The 17736-nt window shown below is 37.7% G+C and overlaps 1 protein-coding gene across 1 annotated transcript; it reads left to right on the plus strand.

Moving 5' to 3' along the window:
- Positions 1–6351: 6351 nt before the first annotated feature.
- LOC140775007 (RNA-binding KH domain-containing protein RCF3) lies at positions 6352–17290 on the plus strand. The gene is made up of 8 exons (XM_073118216.1): positions 6352–7349; positions 8884–9357; positions 10817–11065; positions 11224–11484; positions 16396–16478; positions 16551–16659; positions 16746–16872; positions 17019–17290. Exons 1-8 carry the CDS (start codon positions 6603–6605, stop codon positions 17042–17044), a joined length of 2076 nt encoding a protein of 691 aa, XP_072974317.1. The 5' UTR covers positions 6352–6602; the 3' UTR covers positions 17045–17290.
- Positions 17291–17736: the final 446 nt, after the last annotated feature.

The following is a 17736-nucleotide window of genomic DNA, read 5'->3' on the forward strand; positions in this document are numbered from 1 at the left end:
TTATCCTATTAGTATCATAATATTTGGACATCATACAATGGAATGTTTTTCCAAAACTATGCAAAACTAGAATTTCATAGTTTAAGTACATAATTTATATTTAACTTATGAATTTCAAACTTAAACTATAAAATTCTAGTTATGCACAATTTTGAAAATTTATTTAAAAAATATTTATCTGATGTCCAAATATTATGAAAGTAATTGAATTAGATTGGTGCTATCATGATCTAGAACTTTTATATTCATAGTTTCTTTGGATTCAGACTCAATCTGCGACCGAACGAACAATTCCTAGTTTTAAGTATGAAATTCTAACTATTTAATTAGTCCTAATTATCTTACTATTTGATTAATCTCTTAATCTTTTTTCTTTTTTCTATACAAAGTCTCTCTAATTGTTATTTAATTAATAAAATAAGAGACTAATCGAAGATAATAGTGCAATAATTATGATTAGTTAAATAAGCAACATCTTCATAACCAACGTTTCAAAAATAGAGAACGATTTAATTCAAATTATTAGTTTTCTCTAAAAAGAACTTACTCTACGTTGCAAATAAATTAAAGTATTTACTTATGATATGATAAATTAGTGAAGTATTCATATTATAAATATCTATAAAAGTTTGAATATGGTAATATGTTTATCACTCTTCTTATTCTCTTTTTTTCTGACCATATTTTATAGTTAGTTTACAAATTTTCTAAATTAATGATGAATTTTGTAAAGAAAAAAAATGGTGTATTGTGGTCAGAATTTCTTGATCAAAAAAATAAATTTCATATTTAAACTAGGAATTCTTCTTTCTGCCACAAAAATGAGTCTAAATCTAAAGAAACTCATAATATAGAAGTTGTTTAAGTATGAATTAGTTGTTTAAGTAAGAAATTCTGGTTGTAATTCACCGTCTTTTATACAAAAGTCATCGTTAAGTTAGAAAATTTGTAAATTAACTATGAAATATGGTCAGAAAAAAATAATAAAAAAGTGATATAAATAGTACCCCATTCAAACTTTTAGAGACATTTATAATACTAATACTTTGCTAATTTGTTGTATTATAAGTAGATATTTAATTTATTTGTAACATAGATTAAGTTCTTTTTAAAAAAATAAACAATTTAAATTATGCCATTGTGTATTTTTAAAATATTGATTATAGAGATTTGGTTATTTAACTAATCCTAATTATCTCACTATTGTTCTAACTAGTTTTTTTTTACTTTGATAATTAAATATCAATTAGAGAGACTTGTATAGAAAAAAGAAAAAGAAAATAAGAGATTAAATCAGAGATAGTGATGAGATAATTAGGAGCCAAGCTGAATATTCTATCCTCTCTCCCCTTTTTTAGGCCTTCTAAGGGTTTGAGACAGGACTGTTCTTTCTCTCATTTTCTTTTTATCCTTGGATTGAACATTCTATCTTTTCTCCTCGAGCTAGCTGCTAACACAGGGAATCTTAAAGGAGTTAAAACTGCTAGAGGAGTTGAAGTTATCAACCATTTTATGTTTGTGGATGATTTACTACTGCTAGGAAGAGCAATTGACGAGGAAGCCCTCAACTTCTCAAAAGTCTTACGTTGTTATTCTTTGGTCTCTGATTAGTGTATCAACATGGACAAGTTGGCTATCTTCTTTAGTAAGAAGACCTGCAATGTTAGGAGGCAATGAATCATAAATATTCTCCAAGCTAGAGGGTTGCATGAAGGTGAAAAGTATCTTCGCTCTCCTCCTCTTCTTCTTCCAATATCAAAGTTTGAAGCTTTCACTTTTATTCTTAATAAACTACACTCAAAGCTGGTGGGATGGAAGGCTAGAATGATCTCTCATGCAGGCCGGCTTATTCTCATCAAATCAATTCTTTTCTCTATCCCAACTTACTATATGAGCACCTTTATGTTTCCAAAGTCCTTAATAAAATCACATTCATCTTCTGAAATTTTTGGTGAGGTTTAAGAACAAGGGCTAATACTTAATCTTAGAAAGGTGGGACTCTATTTTGTAAGCCCTTGGAGCTTGGTAGACTTGGCCTCAAAGACATTTCTCTTATTAACAATGCCCTAGTTCTCAAATTGGCATGGAGGCTTCTCTCAAATCCCATGTCACTATGGGCAAAGATAATGAAGCTCAAACACTTTTGCTTTTGCTCCTTTTGGGTCGTTTCACCTAAAGCCTAAAGGTTCATGGATATGGAGTGCCATGATGAAAATTAAAGAAGTGTTGTTTAGCAACTCACGGTGGTTAATGGGCAATGATGTGAAGATTGACGTTATTAATGATCATTGGCTTCCAAATTATGATATCCAGAATCTTAATCTCCTTCAACATATCAACTTAGTTAAGAACCTTATTGTTGAACAAAGCTGGAACTAGGATCTTATCAAAGACCTTCTCCTTATTCGGGTGGTGGATATTATTGCACAATTACTTCTAAATCAAGCCTCTACTGAGCAGCAAGATAATTTAGTTTGGACAGCGTCCAAATCTGATATCTTCAGCTGCAAGTCAGCTTACACAACCCTCTCAAACGATCTATTGGACCAGCTCAGTCTCTTTTACCATTCCAACTTCAATGTGGAAAAAGATTTGGAAAAACTCTTTTATTTCTCCGAGAATCAAAACTTTTATTTGGCATTGCCTCTTTGGCAACCTTCCGATTTTAGCTAAATTAAGCTGTATCATTCCATCTGGAGAGGACCTTTGCCCCCTTTGCAAAGCCAGTAGAGAAACCTCGGATCATGGCACGACAGCTTCGTGCCATGCAGTGGTAGTTAGGAAGGGCGCCACGCACCCCAACCGCTAGCCCAGCCAACCTGGCCAGGCCAGCTGGCGCGGTGGGCCGCCGCCGCAGCCTCCCTCCCCATTGCCTCTCTCCCTTTTCTTCCTCTATCTCTCTTTTTCTCTTTCGGGCTCTCTCTCACCTTTCTCTCTTTCTCCCTCTTCTCAAACACTCTTTCTCTCTCTATACCCGCTACTACCGTCACTCTGTCGGCCTGCCACTACCGCTGCCACCTCCTCTAATGCCGGTGAGCCTCCCTACTTCTCTTTCTCTCTCTTTCTCTCTCTCTCTCTCTCTCTCTCTCTCTCTCTCTCCCTCTATATATCTCTTTCTCTCTTTGTCGGCTTCCTCTCATGAACACCGAAGGATTGAGCCGTCGGGGAGAGGCCAACTGCTGAGTGGCCACCAGTGGCCGCACCCCTCCCCCACGGCCCAACCCTCTCCTTCCTTCCGCTTTCTTCTTCTTTCTTCTTCTTCTTCTTCTTCTTCTTCTTCTTCTTCTTCTTCTTCTTCTTCTCCTCCTCCTCCTCCTCCTCCTTCTTCCCTTCTTTCCTCTTAGACTGCACCTTGCAAGTGGTGCTGGGCTCGGCCCAGCGCCCTTGCATATTTTTTTTTATTTCTAATTATATTTGATTATGTTATTAATTATTCAATTAGTTTAGTTAATTTAATGTATTTAAGTTGTATAAATTAAATATAATTATATCATAGTTATTAAATAATTCTAATTATATCATGTTTAGCAAAATACCTACAATATAAATTACTATTTTAATCCTAGGTAGGTAATAGTAATTATTAGGGTTATGTACGTATATTCTTACGTAATTATTTGCAGTAACTTAATTCTTATTTTCTTAATTATCAAGGAGAATAATAGGTAGATAATTATGTTTTAAATACACTATTAAATAATATAATTATGGTTAATAAATGGCAAAACAAATATAGAAATGAAGAGTACATAATTACAATAAGAAACTATCTTTTTATCAGGTTAATTTTAATTAATAAAAAGATTGACATATTTGTTATAAATAATTTCATATCTCGACCCCCCTGTTCAAGACCATGTGGACTTAGCTATCGAGGCTTGATCGTTATCGTAGCAGCGTGAACGAGTGGTGGTTTGATATTTGCAGTGGGGTGAGTAGTCTTATCTCCTATATGTCTTTCTCAAATTAGGATATATTGTATATTATGTACATGTATGTTTTGGCCTCCAGCATAATTAAATGACTTTATATAGAGGTGATTTCAGTCAAGCATATTTTATCATGCATTTGATTAGGCTGATCTGGGATATGAATACGTTGGTGATATATAGAGATAATTGGAGATGATTACACTGTTATGGTTTTATGTCGGGATGATCTCTATCATGAGTATGCATGTGATAGATTAGCAGGAGTATGCATGTGTTAGATACATGGTTGGAGTCTGCATTACATCATTTTTTTCTTAGTTTCTCTACCACCTAAATTTCTGAGTTGCATGATCTGTTGCAGTATCAGATATATGCATATAATCTATCATGTATAGGAAATCATGAAAATAATTGTATATGTGATGTGATGGCTGGAACGGTATCTGATCCGGACTGGTATTGGACATACTCTTAGCGTATGACAGAGTATGGTGATGGCTGATAGTTGTACTCTTAACGTATGATAGGGTACAACTATCATTGATATACCCTTAGCGTATGGCATGGTATGATTACTTTCTTCTGAGATGTCCTTAGCGTATGGCAATGTATGATTTATCTACAAAGATACTTTTAGCGTATGATAGGGTATGCTCTAAGCTTGTGACATGATGTGTATCGAGTTTGGGGCCGGATACCGTAGTCCAGCATAGTGGATGATATTCAGAGTTGAGACGGATGATTGTGATAGTGAGAGATATATGGATTATATCTAGCTCTGACATATATAATTATCTAGTGGTTGGCATGCATCATGCATCATCATTGATGTGACTAGTATTATTGGATCATAATTGTTATACATTATATGTTGCTATATTCGGTGATGTTATATGGTAATTTCATCATGTGACATATTTTTGGTTGATGATATAATATACTCATTTATGAGAATTGATTTCATTCATATATATGTCATTAAGGATACATATATACATGTTCATACATGACATCATACTGCTTTCTGATTTATATTATTCAGTACGTGATTTACTCTCTGTTTGGCTTCACTGATTAAGGTCTATTTACTGAGCATTTAGCTCATGACTCTCTTGTTTTCTCCTTTCCAAAAACCTAGGTGAATGAGAGAAGCAAGATACTCCCTTAGAGGTCTTGCCGGTGAGTGAGGAGTAGAGTGTGCTGTATCCTCGTTTTATATTTTAGCAGGTGACTTTATACTTGTATAATTATGTATATATCATCGTTGTGTATATATATTGTGAAAAGCTCTTGATGATGTGTTATGGCCTGTGTGGGGCTCATGTCGGGTTATTTGTATGCTATTGACAGTTAGACTTAAGTTATTTTTAGTTTAGATGTTGTGGATAAAATTATGATGTTACTATAAGTTTATTTGATTGTTAGTATCTAATCAAATGGTCAGGTGCCACGCACGTGCCGTGTAGGCTCGTGCCATGCACGTGTTTAAGGTTTGGCTGTTACAATCTCTTCCTTCGGTATCCATTCTCTAAATCAGTTATGTTCATTTGTTGTTTGGGTATCAGAACTGATCTCTTGCCTGAAGGTCTAGATACACGATTTGCATTTCTCCTCCTTTTTTGTCCTTGCTAGAAGAGATGACATATCTATTTACTATTCTTTGAAAAATATGGAAAACTAGAAATAATATTCTCTTTAGAAATAGCTTCCTTTCTTTGCCAAAAGTCATTTCTAGATCTAATGAAGAGGTGGAGAGAAATCTTTCCCACTCGACCCTCTTGGCCGGCCAAGACTCCAGTACACGTAATTTGCATGGCTAACTCCTTCTTGTCATATAAGTGGCAGTGTGTTAGTAGATTTGTATGTTGAGAAGTTTTCCCACTATGAACCCACCATCGCTAACTCATTCTATTAGGTGGACACTAGCTAGAAATTTAATTTTACCGGGGGTATCAGATAGCTTGTTGTTGATGGATCCACTAAGGCTAGGAAATGATACTCTGCTTTCCTAAATTATTGTGCTAATTTTTTTCGGCGAAGCCTCAGCACTGTTGGCCGGCATCAAGGAAGCTTCCCTAGGCAAAGACAAAAACAATATTTGGGTCTTTAGTGACTCGTTAACTGCTGTTAAAATTCTCAATGGTCTGGTGGTTAAGGCTGATCCACTCCATAATTTCTGAAATAATGTCCATTCTAGAGAAGTATTAGAATATTAGGGTTTGCTACACTAATAGGAGCAACAACATCACTGCACATCTTCTAGCTAAACTTGCCATATATAATGGCAGGTGTAAAACTTGGTCTAGCTGAGAATTAGATCTTCTCTGCAATCTGCAAGTTCAATGAAATGTCAGTCTACGGACAATTTCTAAAAAATAATAAAATAATAAAAATAAAAAGACAAGCCAGCAGCAGCAGCAGCAGCCAGTCCCGAGTCCAGATTGCTTTCCATCTTTCACTCTACACAGTAAATGGAAAATTAGAATTTGATCATTTTCCACGAATACTACCCCCGCCTCCTCTCCGCTCCGCTTTCATCGTTTGCAACCGAACAGCAGTAGCAAACAGCTGCAGCAGCTGATAGGAAATCGAAGCGCACGATACAATTAAAAATAAGATCGATTGATCGATCTAAACCCTAAAAAATCTTATCGAAGAAGACGAAGACCAATGGATCGATCTCGCTCGAAGCGGAACTACCACTTTGAACCCGACTCTACCTCCCCGAGCCCTCCTCCCCGCTCCAAAGCCCGCTACGACGGCGGCCACCGCCGCCCCAACCACCACCGCCGCGGCGGGGACCGCCGCCTCCAGCCTCCTCCTCCGCCGCCCCTCCCTCCCCCTCCTCCGCCGCCTCCACTTCCTTCCTCTTCCTCCGCCAGTGGAGCCACGCCGGCGTCCCCCGCTGCCGCCGTCACCACCTTCTTTCGCGTCCTTTGCCCCAATGTGAAATCCGGCGCCGTCATCGGGAAATCCATGAGCGTCATCAAGACCATCCGCCAGGACACCGGCGCGTGGATCACCGTCCACCCGCTCGTCCCCGGCGACGAGGAATATATCATAGAGACGGCCGACGACCGTCGTAGAGAGCCCGACGGCCGGCCGCCGCTGTTCTCCCCGGCGCAGGATGCGTTGCTGCTGATCCATAGGCGGATTGTGGATGCGGAGTTTGATGATGACGACGAGGATGGTTATGGTGGAGATGGAGGTTGGGGAGGTGGAGGAGGAGGAGGAGAGAGGGATAGGGGGAGGGTGACGACGAGGCTGGTGGTGCCGAGGCTCCACGTCGGATGCTTGCTGGGAAAGGGAGGGAAGATAATTGAGCAGATGAGGATGGAGACCAAGACACATATCCGCATCCTGCCGCGGGATCAGTACACCCCACGGTGTGTCTCGACCTCGGAGGAGGTTGTTCAGGTAATGCCGTCTATTTGTCTTGTCTTTGAGTCGTTTTGTAAGACATCAACTGCCATCTTCTTGCTGAGATAGAAAAAGAAGAACAATCATCTTTTCCTTGCTTTGGAAAATTGAATGTTGCAATAGCGGTTTTAAAGATGCAGAAACACAAGGCGTTAGTTGATTAATGTTGTGTCAGATTGCAAGTTTTAGCTAACATACCTTTTACATAGTCCACCTGCTCTGTGTTTTGAAGCTCCTCTAGTTGATATACTCACATTTAGTACCGTTGCATTATTGATATCTTGGTTTTCTTATCAGCTCTTAAACTTGGAGTATTGTTATATGTAGGAAATGTGTTGATGAAGCGTAGGTTGCATGAATTATACAATCAATTTACCTATATATTTTCTTTGTTTGCCTTATTAGTATCAAGGTGTTTGGCCACTAGGCCACACCTCCTTTAACGGCCAGAAGCCACAAACACTGCCTAGAATTACAGGCATTTGCACTATAAGGGGCATTGACGGCTTAGAGTGGCCAAAGTGTTGAAAATACATGTTTGGCCACTCATTATGGACTTTCTGTGTTTGACTGCAAAGATGAATTTCCGAATTCTTTCCATTTACGCAATATCAGTGTCTTGTCAAGGATAGCCTATGAAAGGTGTTAGCACTAGAAATATACAAATCTTGGGAAGTCTTTCTCTCAAGGTTGTTGTTCTATTCTCTAGGGATCGGCATTTGAACTCCCGACTGGTCTTCCTTATGGAAATAGGTGCCTTTTTTGCTGCATTGGCAAACTTTAAAGTTTCAAGATGCATCTTTTGGCTTTCACATGCTTCCCACTCTTTAGCCAGAATTAGCCTTCATCTAGATTTTGCAATCACCATCTGTTTCATGTAGGCATCTTATTATTTCAGAGAGTGAAAATTTTGAATACTGTAGTCATTACATTGAATGGACTAGAATTTGGAAGCTGCTTTTGGCTGAACACAGTAAGCATTGTACAGTGGGAGAGAATGAAATTAATGATTTTTCACCTATTTTTACTATAAATTACCTAATCAAGTAGGCAGAAGCAAACCTCTCCTTAGATTTGTCTATTAATTGATTTAATTCATATGCATATTCTTTCTTTCTGTAAAAGTTCAAGATGATCTGCCCATGAAATTCTTAAAGACTTGCTACTATTTGATGTTTTCAATTGTTGCTAAAGTATGGTTATGGGAAGTTTTGATATTTTGTAAGGGTTACAATAGGAAATACCTTATTGATTAATCAATTTGCTACTGTACTTAGAATGCTGGCATCTCTACCTCATGTGGCAAATATTATAATAACATGTGTTCTGACTCTTAACTTTTTTCTTTTATTGATTATGAACCTGCTTACTAATATGAATTAAGAAATCACAAAACTACTTGCCAGTAATTTAGTGGTAGTTGTATGTAGCTAATTAATAATTTTCTTATGAAACCAGTTCTCTTTCAGATGATCGTGCAAAACCTTGCGAAATTTTCTACAATTTTGATGTCTATTTCCTTATTTTGCAGATTGTTGGAGAAGGTAATTGTGTGAAGAAAGCTGTGGCCATAATCTCAGCCCGGTTGAAAGAAAGTCTGCATCGTGACCGTGGTAATTTTCGTGGGAGAATTCATTCACCAGAGCATTACTTTCCTCCAGAGGATGAGTTCTTGAATAATACACAACATCAATCAGCTGTGGAAGAAACTGACTTAGGTTCACGGTCTTCTATAGGACCAAATAGAATTAGAAACAACTATGGTCCAGAACTATCAGGCTATGCATTTGATTCAGATGGTAATGCTATTAATGACCGTTCACAGTCATTTTCCTACGATGACATGGTATTCCGAATTCTTTGCCCGAATAATAAAGTTGAAGGGATTATGGGAGCAACAGAAGGAATTTTAAAACTTCTGCAAGCTGATGTAGGTGTTGATGTGAGAGTGGGTGATCCTGTTGCTGGCTCAGATGAACAGATCATTATTATAACTTCTGATGAGGTAGTTTTTACAAAATGCTTTTCATTTTATTTTGAATATTTTACCTGCGTGGTTGTCCTACGGACTATTTGTCAACTCATGGTAATAATGTTTACTAAAGACACTATTATATGATTACAAGTACAAATTGATAGTATAATATCAACTCCTCGTACTGGTCTTAATATAATATAAATGTCTTTAGAAATTTATTTTCTCAATTTCTTATATATGGCTAGATCCATGTAAAGAAGCACCTTCCATTTGATTAAACTACTAATTACCAGAATCTGTTTGAGAAGATATCTTATCTGGTTCTTTTTACTGCTGAGTTTGGGATTTGCCGATAGGAAGGCGTTATAATTTTTACTAGTAATATATTATTATATATGTTATGTATGAAGCATGACATCCAAATTTTAAATAGGCTCCTCCTCTTCATTTTCAATCCATTTCAGTATAGCAATTTGGTGCATTAATTTCATTGCAAGTAACATTAAAATCACCAGTATTGTGTTGCTACTATCTTGCTACTGTTGGCAAGGACACTGCCACAATAGCAGAACAGAAAAGAAATGACTCCGAAGCTCTGACGAAGAAATGATTGTGTTAAAGAAATCTAACATGACATGCTTATGAGAGCCATTAAACTCTGACATATAAGTGATTGTAAGCATTTTATCTTCTTTTCATCTTAATACAAGGTATGAAAAAAATATACTGTAGTATAAACTGTATATTTTCTTGAAAACAACTTGATGCAAGTTTAACTTCTTGAAATCTAATATTGCATGCTCCATCAATATGCATCTTAGATTAAGTAGTTCTAATGATATAAAGCTGGCATCTAGGTTATGCAGTTCCTTTTGTTGGAGATATTTATTTGTTCTTCATTATTGGGTGTTGTTTCAGATGTTGGATAATTTATGTTGTGTTTTCTTTCAGTTAAGGTTTAGTTACCCAGAAAATAATGTGCTCCAGTAACTGCTGAACATATTTAAGGCTTTTCTTTTCTGAATTTCTTATGGATAATATGTTAGATGGTCTTTCTTGTAGTTACTTGTCTACTTGGTGATGTCAGAATATGTTATTTATATTGGTGGTGTGTTTGCTCAAATGAGCACCCAGTTCCATTAGCATTGATTGGTTGTGGATCGTTGTGCATTTTAACATCAACAATTATATAATTAGTCTCTTTTGTGTGGTGTATGGACATACAAATTTCATCTCAACTATGCTTCCAAGTGAATATCAGGAAAATGCTTGGAACCATTGTATTTGTAGCTTTGCATTAGAAGTGAATACTGAGTCATTGATAACTTCAACATTAAGAACATTTAGTTTGAAAATATGGTATTAAAGTCCACTTCATATATGATTCTGTAGATTTTTCAAGCTTTTCATCCCACTGATTTTAAGTCCATATTTGAGTACTTCCTTTTCTAGCAAGAGATACTAAATTACTTGTTCTCTGCTTTAGGGTCCAGATGACGAGCTTTTCCCAGCTCAGGAAGCATTATTGCACATCCAGACTCACATTGTAGACCTTGGTCCTGACAAGGACAACATCATAACAACGAGGCTTCTTGTCCCAGCCAGTGAAATTGCATGTTTGGAGGGAAGGGACGGATTATTATCTGATATACAGAGGTTGACTAGTGCTAACGTGCAGATCTTGCCAAAAGAAAATCTTCCTCTTTGTGCCATGGAGGCTGATGAGCTAGTGCAGGTTTGTTGCCTATGCATTTGAAGGGGCAATTCGTTCTACTAGTAGAGATGTTTCAAGAATCAAATCATGTACAATTTCATCATTTTACTCATCAGATGTCTAGGCATGGTGCTAATTGTAGTTTTGGGTTGGATTTTGCAACATTGACTTATTCACAGATTGTTGGGGAAATTAGAGCAGCTCGCCATGCTCTTGTCCAAGTTACTGCAAAGCTACGGACTCATCTATATCGTGACTTATCTGTTGCAAATGACTCGCTGCAACCTTTTTGTGCCACTTCAGATCATGCTGGTCTCATTGCTGGACATGAATCTACTCCACCTGTAAAAGGTTCATCTTGTGAAGCATATCAAGGAAATGACCCTCCCATGGCAATTAATCAACATAAACAAAATGCAGCAACAGCGTGGCACTCGAAGGTGTGTAATATGAATTCCTTGCTGTTATACCTTTCTTAGATTGGAATATTGGTTCTTTTGTTTTCTTCGAATACATATTGTGCTATTTGTTTGGAAAAGGATCCATGATTTTTTTTATAGAGGGATCTTTTTTTGTGACCAATTAAATAGAACAATTAATTAAGTTAATTAAGTTCTGAAGTGTTATTGTAATTTTAACTCTTAACACTAGATTATGTTATTTATATCTATGTAAAGACTTTATTAGAATGTTGTCATACTCATTTACTGCCATTTTAGGTGATTCTTTTCCATTGACGTAATAATTTTATCCTTGAATTTGCGTATGGAACTATAAATTAGAAGGTAAATGCAAAGCTTCTTTGACGGCTTTACTAATAGGTTCCAACCCGATGGAGCCTTATAAAGCAATAACACAATAACACAAAGAATAATGATGAAAGAAATCACAAACGCTAGCCTCCTAGCTATAGTCTTGAGAGAAAAGAGAGAAAATAAGAGAATACTTTATTACCTCCCAAGTCCAAGCAAAACAGCTTATATATAGTCCCTCAATCGGACTAGTCACTTAAGGAAAGAAAACAAGCCAAAACCTAATCAAACATTAAATTAAACTAACTTGCGTTTGTCGGGCGTTCAAACAACCTAGAAGTGTTTAAATGCATTGGCGAACTGGACATGTTAGTACGATCGTTTGAACACATTCATATGCCATTTGTTCTCGGGTTCAAGCATTCGATTGCCAAGTGGGGCCATTCGAACGTATCCAGGGGCTATTTTGCTTTGAGTTTAGGTGTCCGGACGTGGTAAAGGCTGTTCAAATGCTGATTCCAAAGAGCCTTCTTGCGCTGTTGTTGCATCTTTCGTCTTTCCTGTAATTGCACGGCATTGCCTTGGATAAGTAACTAGGAATGGAGCTGTTAGACCTCCATGCCTATCATTCTCTTCCCCTTGAAGACGAACTTGTTTTCTCATGGTTGATATGTAGAAAGCATTACTTCAATTCTTCAAAATCCTCCCACATAGCGTTCTTCTCTGGGCAATCCTTCCCACATGACCGGCACTTTTGCTAGAGCAGTTCTCGATCACCCTTCCATCCTAGCCAGCATTTCCCTTCATCTCCTCCATGTTGGTATTCATTGCCTACATGGCCTCCCTATGCTCCGACTATTTTATAGCCCGTCGATGAAGAGACAATGCATCCAGGCAGTCCTTAGTTGATATAACCAGTCTTCGGCATCCTTCCAAACCTTGTGATGAGTTTAAAAACAAAGTTCCATCAACCGGCCACGAATGCTCTAATATCAATGGATAGGTTCCGACCCACTGAAGCCTTATCAAGCAGTAACAAAGTAAGAATAATGGTGAAAGAAACCACCAACCCTAGCCCCCTAACTAGTCTTGATAGAAAAGAGAGAAAGGAAGAAAATACTTTATTGCGTCCCAAGTCCAAGCAAAACAACCTATATATAGTCCCTCACCTGGACTAGTCGCTTAAGGAAAGAAAACAATTCAAAACCTAATTAAATACAAAATAAACCAACTTGCATCTGTTGGGCTTTTGAATGGCCTGGAAGCGTTTGAACATATCAACGAACTGGACAGGCGTTTGAATGCCAGGATGACCGTTCGTACACATTCAAAGGTCATTTTGCTGTTGGGTTCAAGCAATCGAATGCCAAGTGGGGCCGTTCAAACGCATCTAGATGCTATTTTGCTCTTGGGCTTAAGCATTCGAACACGGTAAAGGCCGTTCAAATGCTAGTTCTTGAGAGCCTTCTTGTGCTGCCGCTGCATCTTCTGTCTTTCTAGTAATTGCACAGTGTTGCCTCCGTCGATAAGTAACTAGGAATGGAGCGACCAGACCTCCATTCCTATAATTTACCCTATTAAAAAGAAGCTTAACAGATTCTTGACAACTTGCAGTCAATAATATTGTGCCTATTACTGCTACTGATTCTTTATTGTGAGCTAACCTAGAAGTTATCCACCAAGAAGTCAATTTCCCTGCTTCATTATGCACGCACCTTGTTTTTGAAATTAAGCTGAATGTTATGCATTCTATTTATGAACTTAACTAGCTGATGGAACTTAGAGTTGCAGTTCTTATTTTATGCTTTAAGCCAATTTTTGGAGATACAGGCATAGATTGAGGTTTCTGACGGTGTGATGAGGAGTCAGCCTGAAAAAACAAGGTGCCAGCCTCAAAAATTGAGTTCTTAGGCCTCATAAGTTTAATGTGTATGACTCTCATATAATGTTAAAAGAAGTCTCACGATGTTCAAGTGCTTCCAACATCGTGACTAGATGACCCATAGCTTGAAGAAACAAGGTGCAAGCCTCATGAATTTGATTTGTGAAGGCCTAATAAAAGTAATGTATATATCTCTTTAAAATGAGTCTCAAGAAGTATACTTATCACATGCTTCTTTCTACATTACATGTTCCTCACATTGAAGAACCATCTCTCTATGAGCCTCAAGGCATTTTATTGAAATTTACCAGAAAACTTGAGATGGAACCTCAAAATATTTAACATTCTCGAAAGATAGAGAGAAGTGCATTTGAGTTTGTTTTAGAAGTTATTTCCCCATCATTGTTTCTTTTGAATCTCTCTGCTGAATATTTGTAGAGCACCTCGTACCTGTGAAATCAATCTAAAATAGGTCTGCAGAAGATTGTCCTGAATCCTGATAACTTTGTTAATGAAGTAAAAGATTTGATGCTCCATGAATAAGGAGCCTAATCTTGTTGTCTTCTTTACAAAATAGCCTTTATTGAATCTCTCTCTCCCCAGGTAAGTGTTATGGAAAATGTCAAAATTCATGTATCCTGTGGTATGCTGGCTGCCAGTAACACACCCTATAGGCCTATACTACTGCATGTCATTCCTAAATTAATTGCACCATCTTGCAAGTGAGCTATAAAGAGAGCATTTTGTTCAACAATGTCTATAAATATGTAGTGAAACGACCAAGTTTGGATAAATGTCTTGTAATATCCTCTATACAGTAAATGTTCCTTCTTTGGAGATTATGATCATCCTTTAAATGCTCATATTTCTTGAGTTGTCCACCTATATTATAATTAGGGGTGTAAACGAGCTGAGCCTGAGCAAGCCGCTTCTAGCTCAAGCTTGGCTCAAAACTAATATCGAGCCTCAATTTTAGGCTCAGGCTCAGCTTAGCTCAATTCGAGCCGAGGTCGAGCTGAGCTTAATTGAGCCTATTATCAAGCCTTATTCAAGTCGAGCTGGATCGAGTCGGATCGAGCCTGAGCCAAGCCAAAAATTATTTAACCTGAATAAAACTTAAGTAGTTAAATTTTATAAAACTTTACTAAAGTTTAAAATTTAAAAATTTAAACCTAGAACATTAAAGAGCAGAAGCACAAACGCCGCGTCTGCCTACTCTCATCGTTCTCAAGGATGCTGTCCATCGCCACGTCCGCCTCTCCGGCAAGTGCCTCTTCGGCTCCGAGATTGGCCGCGGCTAGTTCGGTGCTACCTGCCTCTGCACCGACAAGCAGACCTCCAAAACCCTAGCGTGCAAATCTATCCAAAACAGAAGCTTTGAACAATCATTAATGTCGATGACGTCCGCTGCGAGGTCGCCATCATGTCGTCGCTCCCTAACCACCCCAACCTCGTTCGCCTCAGGGCCGCATATGAGGACGCTAACGCGGCGCACCTTGTCATGGACGAGGTGACGCCTCGAAAGAGGAGGCTTACCGAGGAGGACTCAAAGGCGGCGAGCCGACAGCTTGAGTCTTGACGAGGAGGACGAGGACTTGGAGGAGTCGAGGGCGACGGGCTGACGGCTTGACGAGGAGGCAGAGAGACTGAGCGAGTGAAAGGGATTGGGATTTGGGAATTAGGTTTTGTTATTATATATACCGAGCTTATCCAGCCGAGTCTGACCGAGTCGACTCCAGCTTAGGCTCAGCTTGATATTAATTTCGAGCTAGTTTCGACGGCTCGGGCTTGGTTCATCTCTAACCAAGCCGAGCCGAATTCGAGCTTCAGCCGAGTCGATCCTGAGCCGTTCGTTTATTTTGTCAGCCCTAATTATAACTATGCAATTAAAAGTAGAATAATTATCTGGTAAAATTCATGAACACGTAAGCTTAATTATATACTATTTTCTGAGTCCTATTCGACATTTATAATGGGAGACTAAGAAAATGCTACATGACTTACGGAGTAAAAAAATCAAACGTCAAGATTAGGAGTGCCCAAAACTTGTAGATGGATATTTATTTGGTGATATTTAGTGGGTGGTGTGAGAAGACTTTTATTACTAAAGGCTTACAGTATCCAATATGGAAACATGAGAAAGCTGTATGTTGTACTTGTCTCAGATCTAATATAAAAGGAGTGGGTAGGTTATGTAACAATTTCCGCATTGCCTAGAAGGCAAATAACGATTTCCAACTACTACTATACAAAGAAAATCATGCTGAATTTGGGTCTAAAGGCAGTGATGCAAGACAAATGTTTGCTGTTCATAGTGGGCTTTAGGACCTAGGATTGATTAAGCTAAGGTAGGTTGGGGGATGCCTTGTCATGGGAAACAATTAAGACGAGTGTCTTGCACAGGTATGCTTGGTTCCTGCTGAAGTACTTGTATCGAAGAACTATAACGTATTGCAAAAGATTTGTTTCGTAAAAAATATATTAGTTGATCCTACTTGTTGTCTATATGCTAGTAGAATTGCTACCACCTACCATTATGCATAGACATACTCTTCCTGCCCTCTAGTGTATGCTGAATTCTAATGTGTGGGGACACTGATGTTTCGGGGGATACTATGAATGTTATCCCTTTTTCCTGTCTTGGATGATGAAATTGTTCTTGGTCTGCCAAGGTTACTTCTTTTCTTAATTTTAATATATGCAATATTGTGTACCAGGACACTGGAGGAAGTGCAAGTGGATCTTTTGAACAGGAAGAGAGCAACTTTAATGACGAAACAAAACAAAGTAGTTTGAAAAGGTACTAAAGTTTTGATTATCCTCACTTCTATATTTAGGTTGCTTGATTTCTTTGGCTTTGATCTTCCATCAGGTTCAGTGTCCCATTGGTCACTAGAAGCACTCTGGAAGTTGTCATACCGAAAAGTGCAGTTCCAAGTCTCATTATGAGATCAGGAAGCAAGCTTGCTCAGATCAGTGAGGTGATATCATCTATATATTATCTTTAATTAGCATTAAACATATCATTTCCTTGAAACTTTCATTAAAATAACATAAAATGAAACAGATGTCAGGAGCTACTGTTACCCTTATTGAAGATCGACCTGAACTGAGTGAAAAAATAGTTCAAATATCTGGAAGTCCTGATCAGGCAGAGAGAGCCCAGAGCCTACTGCAGGGATTTATACTAAGCAGTGCGTCTCTCTCTCTCTCTCTCCATCTCACACACACACGCGCGCACACACACACACACACACATGCAGACATACATACACATTTATTTTGACTTATTTATGAATATTTAATTCGGTCTTTCTTTTCTCTTCATGGAAACTATCAGCCCTAGATGACGTTCCATCGAGCTAATTTCAAAGCGGGCATGCTGAGTCATATGGCAAGAAAAGCAATCTACCTTCCTTTAGTTCTTCCCATGTAATGAGTAATTGTGGGCTATATTTTTATGCAGTGATGTACATGTATAGAAGGTACTTAGCATTTTTCCGGTTTTAAGATATGAATGCCTATCACCTCTGTGATCACATAGAAGATGATCTGATTTTCAAAAGCTAGTTTCAACTTCTGCTAACATAGCATCAAACTTTTTTAAATTTAAAAAAAATTCTATCTTCTCTTTTTGTTTCTCACTAATTTAGGGATGAAATTAGTTCAGATAGTTGAATCTGACTTTCCATGGGCGATACTAGTGTATTTCATACACATGTATTATGTTTCAATTAAATCAATTAATACTCAATACTTTCTAAATCTCAGTGTGATCACTGATTGATATATTTGACAGGGGCATTTGTGAAAAAAAGTCATTAAGTTTTTAAAATAGTAAAAATGGTTTTGCGTGCCCATCTCTTTATAAATTGTGTATTTTATTATAAAAGTATGTTTATTTTGTATATAGAAAAATGAAGTTTTAAGAGTCTAATTTTGCTATTACTAAAACTTAAAATGTTCTTTTTTTCTGCCTTTTGATATGAGGTACGTTAATTTTCCTCTCAAGCCAATTATTGAGTTTTCAACTGGTTCCACCGAGAATACTTTAATTA

The sequence above is a fragment of the Typha angustifolia genome, chromosome 13 (assembly GCF_048772165.1).
Source record: "Typha angustifolia cultivar Huaian chromosome 13, ASM4877216v1, whole genome shotgun sequence".
Classification (NCBI taxonomy): domain Eukaryota; kingdom Viridiplantae; phylum Streptophyta; class Magnoliopsida; order Poales; family Typhaceae; genus Typha; species Typha angustifolia.

Bases quoted from the DNA above. Each gene is read 5' to 3' on its own strand.
- LOC140775007 (XM_073118216.1), top strand. From the start codon at position 6,603: ATGGATCGATCTCGCTCGAAGCGGAACTACCACTTTGAACCCGACTCT. The intron at 7,350-8,883 runs GTAATGCCGTCT...CTTATTTTGCAG, and splicing joins CCTCGGAGGAGGTTGTTCAG to ATTGTTGGAGAAGGTAATTG. The intron at 9,358-10,816 runs GTAGTTTTTACA...TCTCTGCTTTAG, and splicing joins TTATTATAACTTCTGATGAG to GGTCCAGATGACGAGCTTTT.